The sequence below is a fragment of the Rhinoraja longicauda genome, chromosome 8 (genome assembly GCF_053455715.1).
Source record: "Rhinoraja longicauda isolate Sanriku21f chromosome 8, sRhiLon1.1, whole genome shotgun sequence".
NCBI classification, from domain to species: Eukaryota; Metazoa; Chordata; class Chondrichthyes; order Rajiformes; family Arhynchobatidae; genus Rhinoraja; species Rhinoraja longicauda.
In genome coordinates this window covers 35,490,413-35,507,412 of record NC_135960.1, presented here as the reverse complement: position 1 = coordinate 35,507,412, position 17,000 = coordinate 35,490,413, and the positions used below count along the sequence as shown (strand labels likewise).

General features: G+C 41.4%; 1 protein-coding gene across 2 annotated transcripts in view; it reads right to left on the bottom strand.

Moving 5' to 3' along the window:
- Nucleotides 1-17,000, bottom strand: part of trak2 (trafficking protein, kinesin binding 2) — a 76,428-nt gene that overhangs the window by 12,577 nt on the left and 46,851 nt on the right. For both annotated transcript variants that reach the window (XM_078403639.1, XM_078403638.1), the window contains 7 exons: nt 15,351-15,429; nt 14,027-14,157; nt 13,834-13,908; nt 11,228-11,362; nt 9,464-9,540; nt 8,787-8,987; nt 3,693-3,997 (listed from right to left, as the gene is read on the bottom strand). In XM_078403639.1, coding sequence (XP_078259765.1) covers nt 3,693-3,997; nt 8,787-8,987; nt 9,464-9,540; nt 11,228-11,362; nt 13,834-13,908; nt 14,027-14,157; nt 15,351-15,429 — 1,003 coding nt within the window. The remainder of the gene's footprint in view (nt 1-3,692; nt 3,998-8,786; nt 8,988-9,463; nt 9,541-11,227; nt 11,363-13,833; nt 13,909-14,026; nt 14,158-15,350; nt 15,430-17,000) is intronic.

Genomic DNA, 17,000 nt, shown 5'->3' with positions numbered 1-17,000 from the left:
AGCCCACGGGCCGGTAGTCCAGGGACCGGGATGATCGGTCGAAGAGCGGCATACCTGAGCTCGAGGGAGCGCCGGTGGATGGAGCAGTAAGGTCGACCAGGTCCGACTTCGCAGCGCTGGGCGAGGTAGGCTGCTGTTGGATGAGCGCGGGTGAGGTTTTTTAAATTTTCGAATGTTCCCGCGCGTTTACCCCGCCTCCTAGCGCGGTGCGTGCGGGGGTGGATGTAAGGCTGGGCCCGCACATCTACCGGGAGTTGATCGAGGAGCGATCGCTGGAAGAAACTTTGTCCGGGACCTGGACTGAAGAAGTCGACGACGGAGGGTCGGATCAACAGGAGGGTTCGGCGGTCGTAAACCAAAGTGGCTCGAAGAACACTACGATCTCCAGGTGAGCGATGACAGGCAGCCAAACACAACGGCGCGGCCATCTTGTCTTAACAATCTTGTATTATTAGCCAGAATTAGATTAATTGGTGTTCGAGATCAAGTGGCACTAATAATAAAGATGAAACTTTTAGACAATGGAATAGTATTTTTACCAGGATTTACCACAAGGTTTGTGTCTTAACAAACTAATGACTTTAAGGGAAACAGAACAATGAAATTCTTACTTGCAGCAGCATAATTGGTCTGTAAACACAGTATTCATAGGTAACATGATAAACAAAAGATCGATAAATTAAAAGAAAAACAATATTAGTGCAAAACAAAACCCAAAGTCCCTTTTGCAACGAAGACAGTTCAAATATGTAGGAAAGAACTGCAGATGCTGGTTTAGATTGTAGGTAGACACAAACTGCTGGAGTAACTGGAGAGAAGGACTGGGTGACGTTCCAGGTCAAGACCATTCTTCAGACTGATGTCAGGGGAGAGGATGATACATAAATAAGGAAGCGTAAATTTAGTTGGTCTTTGTAGAGTTCAAGAGCCTAAACTTATTATTGGGAAGAAGGTGATCCTGAACTAGAAGATCATGGTTTTCTGACTCCCGTAATTTTTTCCCGATGGCAGGAGTGAAATGAGAGTCTGGCCAGTGTGATGAGGGTCCTTGATGTTAGTTGTCTTTCTGAAGCAGCACTTATTATAGATCCCTTCAATGGTAGGGAGGTCAGTACCTGTGATGGACCGGATATTGTTCACCACTCTTTGTAATCCACGGTGTATCACTAAACTAAAACAAAACTAAAACCAGTGGATAGAGTGGTAAAGGCAACATATACTATGCTTGCCCTCATCAGTCGAAGCATTGAGAATATGTGTTTTAAAAGGTATGTGTTAATGTTCTCTGGTTTGTTTTATGTGGGGATTGGGGGAGGGGGTTGAGGGAAACCTTTTCTCAATCTCTTACCTGGCTGGAGATGCAATTGTTTTCCAGATCGTATTGAGCTCAACCGTGGGGTTGTGGACTTATCATCGGAGCCTGCGATCCCTTGCCTGGGATCGAAGCTCCAACCGCGACTTGCGGATTTCAACTTCGAGGAGCTCGCAGTCCTTGGGTAGAGACTGATGCTGGGAAGCTCCAAAGTCGCAAAAGGTTCGGTTAGCCCCGACCTGGGGTCCGATCGAGCGCGGGGGAGCCGAGATCCCCCCGATGTGGGAGCTTGATCGCCCCGACATTGAGGGCCTGACCGCCGGCTACGGGAGCCAAGATCGTCCCATCAACGGAAGGCTCAAGGCCTCCGACTGCGGGAGAACAAAGAAGGGTAGAGATTGAACTTTTTTTCGCCTTCCATCACAGCGAGGAATGTGGAGGAGTCACTGTGGTGGATGTTTATGTTAAAATGTATTTTGTGTGTTTTGGTGCTTGTTATTGGTATGACTGTATGGCAAATCAAATTCCTCGTATGTTGCAAAACATACTTGGCTAATAAAGTATGGTTATGATTATGATCATTGTCAGGAAGATATGTTGCCGTTTTAAAAAACTTTGGTTAGGCCACCTATGGAGAATTGTGTGGAGTTCTGGTCACCCCATTCCAGGAAGGATGTAGAATATTTGGAGGGGATGCAGAAGAAATTTGTCAGGATGTTGTCTGGATTAGTGAGTTTTAGCTATAAGGAGATTGGACAAATGGATTGTTTTCCCAGGAGAGCCGGATGCTGACGGGAGATCCGATAGTAGATAAAATTATGAAAGGCATAGATGGGGCGAAAGTCAACATTTTTCTCCCAGGGTGGAAATGTCAAATATTAGAGGTCATAGTTTTAAGGTGAGAGGGGCAAAATTTGAAGATGATGTATGGAGCAAGTGGTGGGTGCCTGTAATGCGCTACCAGGAATGGCGGCAGAAGCAGATACAATGGTGACATTTAAAAGGCTTTTAGATAGGCACATGAATATGTCATGAAGGTTTACGATTATGTACAGACAGAAGGGATTAGTTTTATTTGATATCATGCTTGGAACAAACATTGTGGGCTAAAGGGCATGTTCTTGTGTTTTACTGTTCTATATTCGAAGTTGCAGCTCTACAAGGCTGTAGATGCTGGTAAGGTCACATTTGCAGTGCTGTGCACTCTTCTTGTCACCTTGTTATAGGAAGGTTGCCATTAAATTTAAACGATTGCAAAATGATTTAAAAGGATGTTACTAGGTCTGAAGGGTTTGAGTTATAAGAGAGGTTGGGTCTTTTTCCTCTTGAACTTGTGTCAAGAAGTGAGTCACGCACTATAACCCATGTTGGTCGCTAACCTACTCGCATAGAAACAATCTTAATGTGGTTTGTTCAGAAGTGCTTCTCAATATTAACACTCACATGATGTTGATAATTTACAAAGAGAATACAGGAACAGATGAGCAGCTGATTTTTTGAGATGGCCGAGGAATGATCAAATGGAGGTCTCATAAACTGTGATGGGTTTTGATGCAGATGCAGGAAGATTGATTCCACTTGTAAGGAACAGCAATGAAGGCTATTAACATAAAATAAGTTGGCAAGAAATCAAAATAGAAAATTCAAAAAATATATATTTACCAAGAAAATAAAGCAAATATGGAACTTGCCAGTAATTAAGAACTGTGTAGATGCATTTGAGGAGAACCTGGACAAATAAATGGCTGAGAGGACATTTTGATAAGTAAATACTCAGAGTGGATATAGATTGCACATATGCAGCAGCATAGATGTTTTGAACTGAATGGCCTGACTCAGCTAAATTCTATCTACAATTGTTAAAAACTCCTGGGGGTGTGCATGCAGTTTTCTGATCAACACAGTTGCATGGGAGAATGCAAAGGAGGACAGAGCAAAAAAGGAAACGACTCAAAATAATCCTGCAGCAGAGTGCAAGATATTGCTTGCTGTCTCAAGACATTAATTAATACATTGGTAAAAACAAATCAAACCATTTTATGACTTCAATCTTTCTTTCCCCCTTACGTTGGAGGCAGTATCCCGAGACCCGACTGAACCTCCAATCGGCTAAGGTCATTGATCGATCCAGGGATCAAAGTAGTCCTGGTTTGCATAGATCTTCTACAGAAAATACAACCTTTCAATGATCAGATGCAGATAGCACTATTCTTGATAAAGAAGTGTGCCTAAGGACTAGTACTGGTCGAATGAGGGTTAGCCTGCAGCAGAGTGGTTTAGTGAACCACTCTGTTGCCAGCACCTCATTCCACCATTGCTGGGTGTCTGATTGCAGTGATGATGTTGCAAACATTATGGAATTATGCGCCTCGAGCCTTACCCTCAATTGGTTTAACAATCTGTAGTTTCTCAGGTAGGAATGTTCGGTAAGAACTGGACACCCCAGAAAAGCAAGACATCTCTGTTAGATCGCTGAGGTTGGTCCCAGTGGACATGATACTCTCTGCTGGTGTACTGCAACCGGCCTCCTCCTCTGTTGCCATGGCCATCAGCTTCCGGTCCCGCTCACTTTCAAAGAACATCTTCTCACTCAAGTAATTCTCCTGACGCAGAGAAAGGCGGCGCAAAGCAGTAGACAGGTCTCTGCCACCCGGTGTGCCCGGCTCTCCAACTTTAGACAGTTCACTGTGAAGTAAAGCAAGAGTAAGAGCAACACAGGCTTATCCAGGTTCGGGGGGTCAGATTGGAATTAACCAGGTCTGAGAAACTAAGATTATCAAGCAATCACTAGCTAGCACCAACACAGCTGCAAGTGGACTTCTGGTTAACAGACATGTGATTAATAGACAAACCAGGGTATCACTGTTTTCAATTAAACTTATTCCGACTTTGGAATCACGTTGCCTCTTCAGAATCAAAAACCTCATTTCTGAAATTGAATCTACAATATGAAATTGGCTTGGAATTCCAGCCCAAAAGAAATATATATCCACAGTCCATAACAATAAAGACAGAAACATGCTACGGAGAAAATGTTAACCAACCATCTGAAACATTCTTTAACTTAATGCACAGCAAGTAGATCTTCCTATCCACTATCGAACTCCACTTATCAAAATCATAGATAATATGTGGATGACATCACAATGACATATTTTTAACTGCAATGTCAAAAGTAACCCAATGATCATCATTTAGAGTCATACAGCATGAAAGTAGGCCTTTTGGATCAACTTGTCCAGACTGACTAAGGTGTCCCATGTGAGTTAGTCCCATTTGATTTCAAAAGATGATCACAATTATTATAGGCTAGATATCAAGAGTTTTCCACAAGTCATCAAGGGACTGGTATTTAAAATTAGGGATTAGAAATTACAAATAATTGTTTTATTTAGAATGTGGAAGAACAAGAGCTCACTTTGAGTGAAAGGACTATGGCAAATTGCACTGATAGATTTAAGGAGAAGCGATGTAATGAGGGAGAAAGGAATAGGATTGCTAATCGGGCAAATTGAGGATTAAATAAATCACAAATGCCAACAGAATCCAAGTGGCCAGGTTTGTGCACAGTATATTTTCTGTTAAAAGTGTGCATAACATTGTAAATAGAAGGGGTAATACATTGGGACCTGTAAGTGTACTCTGCCATGCAGCAGGATCATGGCTGATTCAGAGCCATTTACTTTGTCACCTGATCCCCACATCCTCCAAATCCCTGAGCATCTAAAAATTCTCATTCTTGTATACCTGAGCATTCACTCACAAAAGATTTTATGCGTCTTGCAACAAGAAATTTCTCCTCATCTGCCTAAATGACTATCTATTACTCTGAATCTTTGCCCATTGTTATAGACTCTTCACAGAGGAAACAGTCTCTTGACATCTCTCCAATCAACTCTCTTAGAATCTTGGATGGCTTATGATATCTTCTCATTCCAAACTCCAGCATGTAAAATCTATCTTGCACAACTTTGCCTAACAAAATCAATACAACCATCACCCTTATTCCCAAGTACCAATCCAGTGAGTTGACATGCAAGGCAAGCACGTCCTTCTTTATGTGCAGCCAACTTTAAGGTAATCTCAACAAGACTTCCTTAACAAGACACTCAAGACACTCAAATCCTCCCTGCAATAGATGTCAACATATTATTGATCTTCCAAATTCCCTGCTGTGGCTGGATATTTAATTTCTGCAACTATCAACATACCATTTTCTAATTTCTTATTGTTTGAAATATTGCATTTTAATTCGCATTACCAGTTGCATAACCTTCCATTTTCCCATTCTAAATTCCATCTGCCATCTTTTTGCCCACCTCCTAACCTTCTAACTTCTTTACAGACTCCATGTCTCTCATAATTTACTTGTTCACTGACAGATGATTTTTCATCCAAGTTATCAATGTAAATTGTGAAATTCCAAGGGCATTCACACTTCACCCCAAATCAAGCTTTTATTGCATCCAATAGATTGTGGTAACTTATCAAATTCCTTGTGTAAATCAAAATATAATCACATCCATTGGCTCCCTCTAGTCTATTCAACTAGTTAAGTCTTCAAAAAAGCTATTAGATGCAGCAAACATAAATTTCCCTTCATGAAAACATGTTGGCTCTGCCCAATAGTCATATCTTGACTTTTTAGAAGACCATTCACATATCCTTAATGATGGATTCCAACGTTTCATTGACGACAAGTGCTAAGGCCCACTGACCTATAGCTCCCAATTTTTCCCTTCAGTTCTTAAAAAGCAGCATTACATTTTCTGTCTTCACGACTATTGCAGAAACAGGTTCATTTGGCAAGATAGCCACGAATGCATCTGACATCCCTGTGCCCAACTAATTAAAAACTGTGGTACAGGATGTCAGATCCTGGGGATTTAGTGTTAGCTCCTTAATTTTTCAAATACTTTCCCTTTTATCTTAAGTTTCTCGTCAGACCACTGGCTTACCTTTATTTCCCGCTACAATTAATGACATTTTCTGCAGTGATACAAACATTGTTTAATGCTTCAACCATTGGCTCATTTCCTCTCACTGCCAATGTACAGTGCCCTCCATGATGTTTGGGACAAAGACCCATCATTTTTTTTATTTGCCTCTGTACTCCACAATTTGAGATTTGTAATAGAAAAAGTCACAGGTGGTCAAAGCGTACATTGTCAGATTTTATTAAAGGCCATTTTTATACATTTTGTTTTCACCATGTAGAAATTGCAGCTGTGTTTAGACATAGTTCCCCCATTTCAGAGCACGATAATGCTTGGGACACATGGCTTCACAGGCGTTTGTAATTGCTCAGGTGTGTTTAATTGCCTCCTTAATGCAGGTAAAAGAGAGCTCTCAGCACCAAGTCTTTCCTCCAGTCCTTCCATCCCCTTTGAAAACTTTTATTGCTGTTTATCAACATGAGGACCAAAGTTATGCCAATGAAAGTCAAAGAAGCCATCATGAGACTGAGAAACAAGATTAAAACTGTTAGAGACATCAGCCAAACCTTAGGCTTACCAAAATCTACTGTTTGGAACATCATTAAGAAGAAAGAGAGCACTGGTTAGAGAGCTGAAAGAGAGCTTACTAATCGCAAAGGGACTGGCAGGCCAAGGAAGACCTCCATAGCTAACAACAGAAGAATTCTCTCTAGAAATAAAGAAAAATCCCCAAACACCTGTCCGACAGATCAGAAACACTCTTCAGGAGTCAGATGTGGATTTGTCAATGACCACTGTCCGCAGAAGACTTCATGAACAAAAATATAGAGGCTACACTGCAAGATGCAAACCACTGGTTAGCCGCAAAAATAGGATGGCCAGGTTACAGTTTACCAAGAGGTATTTAAAAGAGCAACCACCGTTCTGAAAAAAGGTCTTGTGGATAGATGAGATGAAAATTAACATATCAGTGATGGCAAGAGCAAAGTATGGAGGAGAGAAGGAACTGCCCAAGATCCAAAGCATACCACGTCATCTGTGAAACACGGTGGTGGGGGTGTTATGGCCTGGGCATTTATGGCTGCTGAAGGTACTGGCTCACTTATCTTCATTGATGATACAATTGCTGATGGTAGTAGCACAATGAATTCTGAAGTGTATAGACACATCCTATCTGCTCAAGTTCAAACAAATGCCTCATAACTCATTGGCCGGCGGTTCATTCTACAGCAAGACAATGATCCCAAACATACTGCTAAAGCAACAAAGGAGTTTGTCAAAGCTAAAACATGGTAAATTCTTGAGTGGCCAAGTCAATCACCCGATCGAGCATGCCTTTTATATGCTGAAGAGAAAACTGAAGGGGACTAGCTCCCAAAACAAGCATAAGCTAAAGATGGCTGCAATACAGGCCTGGCAGAGCAACACCTGAGAAGACACCCAGTAACCGGTGATGTCCATGAATCGCAGACTTCAAGCAGTCATTACATGCAAAGGATATGCAACAAAATACTAAACATAACTACTTTCATTTACATGACATTGCTGTGTCCCAACCATTATGGATGGTGCCCTAAAATGGGGGGACTTTGTATAAACATAGCTGTCATTTGTACATGGTGAAACCAAAATGGATAAAAATGGCCTTTATTAAAATCTGACAATGTGCACTTTAACCACATGTGATTTTTTTCTATTACAAATCTCAAATTGTGGAGTACAAAGGCAAATAAATAAATGATGGATCTTTGTCCCAAACATTATGGAGGGCACTGTAGCATCTTGTGATGTAAAGCATTCAAGAGAAAAGTATGCAAAACAGGAGCATGCCATGGGGTACATCAGTATTTTCAATGGTCATACAGGCAGGAGAACCTGAGAGGTTTAGCATATAGTTTGCTGATTTACTACTTTTCATTACATCTATTGCATATTTTCAGCTGCAAATAGTTTTATGCCTTAGGATTATTATGGTTCAGTAGGTCCAAATTTTTCAGCACGATGAATAGTTTACAAAGCAACCAGCATACAAGATTTCCCATTTTATTTCAGCTGTCACATAGTCCACATAAATTACTTTAACACAAATAATTCCACTGTCAAAATATAAAATTGCTTAAATCCATAAAAAACACAATTTATATCCCCTTATGTACAGTATTCTCCAGGATACTGTGTGTTAATGATCAATTGCAATTGGCAAAATGACCTAATAAGCAGCAGTCCTGTGTCAAAATAGTGAATGTTTTTATTTCAAATGTATCCACATAAACATATTTGAGAGATAAATTAGATTTTTGTTTCTTTGCAAAATGTCACATTAACAAGTGTGCCACAAGTATTGCAAAGGATACAAAATGCAAGGAATAAATAACATGAACCAACAACATATACTTATGGTATTATTCCAATTCTATAATAATGATTCAACTGGATAGTAAAAAAAATCCTCTTACATATCTCTCATTTATCTGTCCTGCCTATTAACCTTGACCATTAGTATTGAGAAAGCAATTTATTAACATCTTATTACTCACCAATGGGCACCAGCTTCATCAGCTGAGTTATTTGTCGTTTTTGAATCAGTTGGTTTCATGTTGTATTGATGTGGTTTCATGGTCATGACAACAGATGAGCAACCAGATCCTGGAATAGATCCCAAAGGAGAAGCTGGCATGTGTGATTGTATGGTTTCATTGATGCTTCTGACTGTATGGAAAACTCGTCTGTGTTGGCTCCTAGAGTAATAAAAAAGGTAATACATCAGTGTTTTGGAAAAACAGCAATTACATGGGCCTGGGTGTGCAAAAATGAGGAAGAAATGGGCAACTCATTTTAATGTTAAAATTGGACAGGTCATGTCAGGAAGCATTTCTTCACTGGAAAGAAAATGGTAATCTAGAACACTCATCCCCAAGTTCAATTGGACTCCAGCTTCAACATGACCAAAATTCCATAATATTTGTTATGCAAGGATAGCAAGAGATATGGACCCAAGGTGGACAAATGTAAGATACAATCAGCCAATCTTAGTGAAAAGCAGACCATGGTCAAAGGCCAAACCTCACTTCTTATGTATACTCTGGAGTTAAGATGAAAGGACAAATTCTTCCCTCTAGTTTGGAGGATGAATTGCTTTGTTCAGAATGGACTTTTTTCCCCAGAAATAGCAGGATGAAAATGTGCACAGGGCAGCAATAGAAATCCCATTTACCTTTGATCTTGAACAGGTGACTCTTCCAGTTTTAGCTCTCTGCGCATGCTTCCCTCAATCTCAGCAGCCAAGGAATTCTACAGGATATCATATTATGATCATTTTTCAAACACAAGTAAATTATAAATATTTGTAAGAAATTGTAAATATGCACACAGGTCAATTATCAGTATTATTAATGCACACAGACTAATTATCAATAATAATATTCCTCAAACTTGTCCAACACTTGGCTAGATTAATAATGGTGGGGGTGATGTGAAAAGGTGGGCTGGGGGAATTGCAAGTAATTTGGTAAAATGTTACTGGCTTGATGATTCATGATTTCATTTGTATACTAGACGGGCTGTTGGGTCCAAACCTCTCCTGTGGGCCCGGCATCCCTCCATGCAACCCCCCCCCCCCCCCTCCCCACTCACCCACTCCACCCCCTCTCACCCACTCCATCCCACCTCAACCCTCCCCCCCCCACCGTTTGCACCATCGCAAAGTCAAAATATCGTACGTTGAAGCATCGTAAGTTAGGGAGCATCTGCATTAGATCACATGGCCGGAAGCGAACTGTGGCTCGCTACGGGTCGCTGCCGCTCACACCATCCCAAAGTCGAAATATCGTAATCCAAAATATCCAACTGTGCATGCGCGGACCTTCTCCCTTTGTGACGTCGAAAACGCAGCTCAGCAGTGACAGCCATCTTGATTGACCCTCTTCTGTTGCACTGCACCACGGGAGGAAGGTCAGGCGCGGGGGCACGCTGGCACGGACGCCGGTCCTCCTGGCCGGGGGGGGGGGGGGGAGGAGCGCATTTATTAGTTTCAGCTCGATGGCTCAGCAGCAGTGGCAGCTCGACGGCTCAGCATCCCCCCCCTCTCCCATTGGCCGCCACTCCCTTCACTCCGCTAGGGTAAATGGAAACGTGATTTTTTAAACGACAAAATGTCAAAAATGTAAAAAATATAAGACCAATTTGAACAAAACTTGCCACTGCAGACCCCAGGACAATGGTAAGGTGGGCCTAAAATTGTTGCGCTATCGTGTACTGTTTTGGCTGATCAATGGACATAAACAAAAGGCCAAACAAACAAGATGAGAGTTTTAGTAATATAATATATATAAATGTTTGCTAAAATGATTGGGATTGCACTGTCTCTTTAAAATGAAGTATGAAAATTTCTACCATTAGGTCCCACTAAATAAAAGCTGCAATGGCAAATCTCTACTGTCCCCTTTCCGAGGCAAATCTTTCACAATAAGAAAGGTGACAGTAGTGCGGCTGGTAAAGCTGCTGACTCACAGCTCAGTGTCCTGGGTGCTGTCAGTGAGGTTTGTTTTTTGTCTCCCTGTGGGTTTCCTCCAGGCCCTTTAGTTTCCTCCCACAGTCTGAGACCTGCTGGTCATTGGCCATTGTAAATTACCCTTGGTGTGTCGGTGAGAGATAGAAGAATTGGGGATAATTGATGGATATGAGGGAGGATAGGCAACTGGGAAAGAATTTATGGCATTGGATTTTTGGAATTGCCTGGCAGCTGGTACGACTCGATGGACTGAATGGTCTCCTTCTACATTAAAAGCAAATGGAAGGGACAAAGGAAAATGAGAGAAGGGAAACACACAAGTGCAGGGATAATTGCCATAACAGTGCTGTGTAAAAGTTGGAAGCAGCTTATCCAGCTCTCTTGCTCAATGTTCTTCTTGTTGGGGTGTGAAATAATGGGTTAACACTCACACGGAAAACAGGAGGATTTGATATCAAGTCTCCATACCATAGGGAACATACTGCAGGATTGGGGTCGGTTAAGTGAGCATGATGTTGACTTGTTCCGCAATTCTTTTACTTCCTCCTGAGATTCATGTAACATTCCCAAACACTCAGCATTATGATCCTGTACTTCAAACAGCTGCAAAGAAAATGACTATGGTTAAAAACCAACGGAATAAAAAAATTCCCATTGATCAAGCTATGAAATTAGCACATCGGAGACATTGGTTAACATATTGCACACCTCTTTTCCGTTACATGCTCAGGCTTACATTTGAAATTTGACAGGGTTTGGTATCGTGCTGTACATCACTGATATATGATGTAGGTTACAGTCCAGCTTCTTTACTTGACAACTGAAGCAAGTTGGTAGGGTAGGGTAGGGTAAAGCATTAAGCAACCTATGGTATATTAGCAGAGTCATTCTGCAACATGGTCGCTGTTTATAAATTCCCCTTAAGATGCACAGCCAAAATTCAAGGCAGTTGAAATAGGACTTGAGAATCAAAAGGTTATGATTCTTTAAAGAAAATGAGAGTCAGTCATACAGTACGGAAATAGACCCTTCGGCCCGACTCTTTCACACAACCAAGATGCCCCATCTAAGCGTCACATTTACTCATATTAGGTCCCATATCACTCTAAATCTTTCCTATCCATTTGCCTATCTAAATATCTTTTAAATGTAGTTATTGCATCTGCCTCAATTGCTTCCTCAGGCAGCTGGTTCCGTACACCACCACCCTGTGCATGAAAAAGTTGCCCCTCAGGTTCCTATTAAATCTTAAAACAGCGATGGGCCCCACACTGATCCCCAAGACACTGGTCATAGGTCTCCAGTCTGAAAACTTTCCACCACCACCATGCTAGCCGAGTGCAGCCAAGTCCTAGTTATCAGTGTTGAGCAGCCACGCTGACCTCCCAGCTCACTCAACACCAGGCAGCCTCTCCATATACATGTGGGAAATTCATTACTATGGGGCACGAGGGCCATTTGTGGGCAATGCCAGCACCTGTTTCATGTGTTAAGTCATAGAATTATACAGCTCATGCCAACCAAGATGTCTGTCTGAGCTTGTCCAGTATCCCTCCAAACCTTTTCTACACATGTACGCACAAGTAACTGGAATCTGTAATAAAAATAAAAGGCCTGTCTCTTCTAAGGACACCATCTTTTTTTCTCAGTTACTCTGTCTCCACTGCATCTGTTTTCACGATGAGACTCCCTTACGTTGGAAAAAGACTGACCATCCCTCATATCTTGATGGTTTTATAAGCCTCAAAGGTCAGCCCTCAGGGTTCTATGCTCCAGGAAAAAAAAGTTCAAGCCTATCTTATAATTCACACACCACCGGATCCTATAGTCTCTCTCTCCTGAATGGTGAATGTTATGGGAGCTGCTACCTCACCTTCTCAGTGGTCGTTACCATAAAACCTTCAGGATGGAGAGGGCCGTGCAAACACGGCCATGCAGCAACTCATTGCTGAATTCATGCCAAGTTCCCAGCACAATAGCACAGAGGAAAAAGGAGGATAGGCACTTGAAGTTCCACCCAAGTTCCTGGCACCAAGTTTTCTGCACCACAGGAAGCAGCAGCAGGGAGAGCAGAGGTTCATGCCAGGGTACTGGCACAGCAGCATCATCAGTAATATCTTTCTGAATATCATGCGGTAATGATCTTTTCTAGTCCTGATTCCATTAGCACATTTGCGCAAGGGAATACATTCTGAGTGTGAAGCACCGGTATAGGCTTACCATCGCTCGATACATGCAGAGCTGGTGGCTTGACTAGTTTCGAGCTGGTGTCATGATAACCAATTGTTTAGATAAAAGACATCCTTTCATTAATTGCACCCTACTTCATCTTCTCTGTTAGCATATTCTTCTATTCTTTCTTCAACAAAGTAGCCTTCCTTTAAATGTATTGAAATATCAACTACCCCATATATAAATTGTGCAGTCACAAAACTCTCTAGATTAAGACAATTATCCAGAATAATCATTTTCATGACCTTTAGTTCTAAATTCCCACCATTTTTTTGTCCACTCCTTCAAATCTCTTTGAAGACATCTCTTGTCTTTCAGGATTCTTTTTTCTACTGCAAGGGTGTACAATGCATCATGGCATGTCCATGGATACCTGCAATCCAGCCTGGATAGAAGACCTCAATGCACTTAGCTGTGCAATCCAGCTTATGCAGAATCATAAAAAATGTCCATAGACATTAGATAGACATCATTCAAAAAGGGAGCAGCTGATATGTAAAATGGTAACATTACACTGATGTACTGCATGGATTGTAGTTGCGATGCGAATAGAAACGATGTCTCTCGGTGACTGTTTGTAGAAAGCAAAAATAAAAACAGAGTGCTGGAAGCATTCAGTAGGGTAAGCGGTGTCTGTGGAAAGAGAAACAGTTAACATTTCAGGTCAAATACCAGAATATTAACTCTCTCTTTTCACACATGCCGTCAGATTTGTTGAGAGTTTCGAGCATCTGTATTTTTAAAAAAAAATCTATTCTGTGGGAAGTAAGAGTGTTTTCAATTTCTGATTTCAATGAAACATATTACAACAACATTAATTCCTGCACAGGCAAATTTCTTACCTCTGCTGTAAGCTGTCTCTGGGCATCTTTAGATGCCTGTAAATGTTGTTTCAGTTCTTCTTTCTCAATGGCACACTAAGAAAGGAAATATAAATACCCATTATTTACTGTTAAGATAAACATAACCTGAAGGTGGACTTAAATGTTGCAAGCTTGATAATAGGGATTCTGTTCATGGGATTTTCACACTTGCCTCTTTGACTTTAAGTTGAAGTTCTACAATTTGACTGAGTAAATTGGTAATCTCCTCCTGGTGACGAGCTATGTCATCATTCTTTCTGGAAAGATCATCTGCCAGATTAGAAATGTGTACATTTGCTTCCCCTTCAAAAACATAAATACAAGGGCAAGATGAATTAAAGAGTTGAAAGCTACAAGATTATGTGTCATTCGATTTTACAGGAATTGTGCTGTAACTGTGCATATTAAGTTGTGTTTAGCTAAAAAAAAATCATCCCTACCATGCAGCACGACAAGGTCAAGGAACATTAAAATATCCCAAATTCCCCAGTAACTCAAATATAAATATCTGGACATGATCCATCATTCCTTAATACTGTATCATATTCCTGGACCACCTAACGGCATTATATGAATGGTTCCAACTCACAGATCACAGTAATTCAAGATGGCAGGCAATCCATCACCACCCTCCCAAGAGAAATATCGGCGGAATATCTGAAGAACGGTCTCAACCCGATGTGTCACCCATTCCTTCTCTCCAGCGATGCTGGCTGTCCTGCTGAGTTACTCCACCATTTTGTGTCTATCTTCAGTTTAAACCAGCATCTGCAGTTCCTTCCCACATAATATCAAATGGTTGATATAAACTGGCCCTGTTAAGTACAACCCTGACATAAAAATACAATTGTTTCATACAATTTCAGGAGAAACTAAATGGGTCAACCCTTACCTTTGGGTTCACTGGGCATGTCTGTTACAAAACTGCTCAGAATAAAACTGCTGATACTGCCTCCATGAATTGATACAGAGCATAGACATATTTGGGAAACCGTCGAATCTAAATGACTTAATTGTGTGACAATTTGCATCACTAATTTTTATGCCTGTGGTTATTTTGGGTGAGCTCCAAAATAGAGTTTAATAATTTTAAAATCCTTTTCCTTACTTTTAAGGAACAGCTTTAGAATTCGACCCTTTGCTTACCAACTCAAATATAATGCAATAAAGAAAGAAAAATCATTTTATTCACTGAAGAAATGCTTCTCATTTGGATGTAGTGCACACAGTTGACTGTAACTGTGCTTTCTATACAGTCAATGGATTTCAACACAAGGTCGAACAGAACGTGGTGTAAATATAATACTGGGCACTCTGGAATGGCAAAGCCTTATCTGCACGTTTGGGTGGATGCACAAAATCCTTGGGCATTAGTAGTGGGAGGGGGTGGAGGGGAAGTATGAATGATTGCACTTTCAAAGGACTCTGAAGGACTTTGGTACATTCTAGGGTTATGGAAAGTGCTGTTTTGAAGACAAGCTTTTATTTGTACTTACTCAACTCCTTCACACAGTCATTGACCAGCTGCTGTTCCTTCTCTTCATAGTTGATAGTTTCAGTCTTCAGGTGACAAGCCTTTAGAATGGAGGCACGGAGAAGTAAGGCACTGACTAAGTAAGAACATTCACTATTTTCACCTACATGCTGCACCTGATTTGGTGCAAGATGTTTTGTACTTAAGAGAACATACATGCAGTGAAACAATTCAGTGAGGGGTTACTAGCACCCTAGATATTGGGAAGCCACAGAAGAATGAACGAAGTACCCATAAAACAGCTAAAAGTCCTTTGTAGACACAAGGAACTGCAGATGCCGGAATCTTGAACAAAGCACACAAAGTGCCGGAGTCACTCAGCAAGTCAGGCAGCATCTCTGGAAAACATGGATAGGCCGTGTTTCATGTCGGGACCCTTTTCCAGACAGATTGTGTGGGGGGGGGGGGGGGGGAAGAGAGAGAGAGAGAGAGAGAAAGCTGGAAGAGAAGTGGGGGCGGAACAAAGCCAGACAAGCGATAGGTAGATATAGGTGAGGGGGTTAATTAGCAGATGGGTGGACAAAGCAAAGTTTGCAAATAAATCTCCTACTTCATCCTTGCAAAAAAAAAAACTTAACACTGACACTGTAAAAGCAAACCTCTCCTCTCCTGTTCTCTTGTGTGGGTCTTCCCAATTCCTCTCACCAATCATCCGTGGGATCTGCATAAAACAGCAAACCTGTGGCAGATTAATTCTCGAGAACTGCATCTGCTACAGGAAGTATCATGTCCAGTACCAGAACTCACAGGCAGCCTCTCCTTACTGAGCCAAGGTTCGTTGCTGCAGGAGTGCCAATGGAGGGCAGAGATTCACCCCAGACTCCTAGCAGTGGAATAATTTAAGGCAAGGTGAGTATTTGTGTTCACACAGACAGGAATATATAATGATATAACAAATCAGCACTCTGCAGGGTGTCACTAAGCAGAGCACCAATATGCAGAAAGTAATTGAGATAGCTAATGGAATGATTATTTTTTTAAGTAAAATCTAGAGGATAGGCATACATGGCATTGAGAAGGTTATGATTCGCTAGAAATATCTATTAGGATGTTGAGGCTCTGATACTGAATATACAAGACAATAACTACAAAGCTCTCTCAGCTGGCACCAACTCAATCTGTATCATTCAGTCTCCTTTGGACTGCCCGCAATACAAACATTTCAATAGACAATAGACAATAGGTGCAGGAGGAGGCCATTCGGCCCTTCGAGCCAGCACCGCCATTCAATGTGATCATAGCTGATAATTTCCTTTGATCTTTCCACTCCCCCTCCTCCCCCCACCTTTCTCTGCAAAATCAAGCTTGTTTACATTTTTTCTAGTTCTGATTTTGCCTACCCGGCTGAGTATTCCTGGGATTTTGGGTTATTATTTCTGATTTCTGGTGGCTGCATTTTCCTCAACTAAAATTACTCTTACTACGTCCAATTCACTGTATAGCATTCATTGCTCATGATGCTGTCTGTAAATTAGGAAGCCTGAATGCAGATTATGGATGGCTTCATGTAACTAGATTTGGTCTGTGAGCTGACCTCATTTCTGAATGCCTGTCATTTTAATTCCTTGTCTCTCTCCACACACCGTGCAATCGATTTCCAATATATTCGATT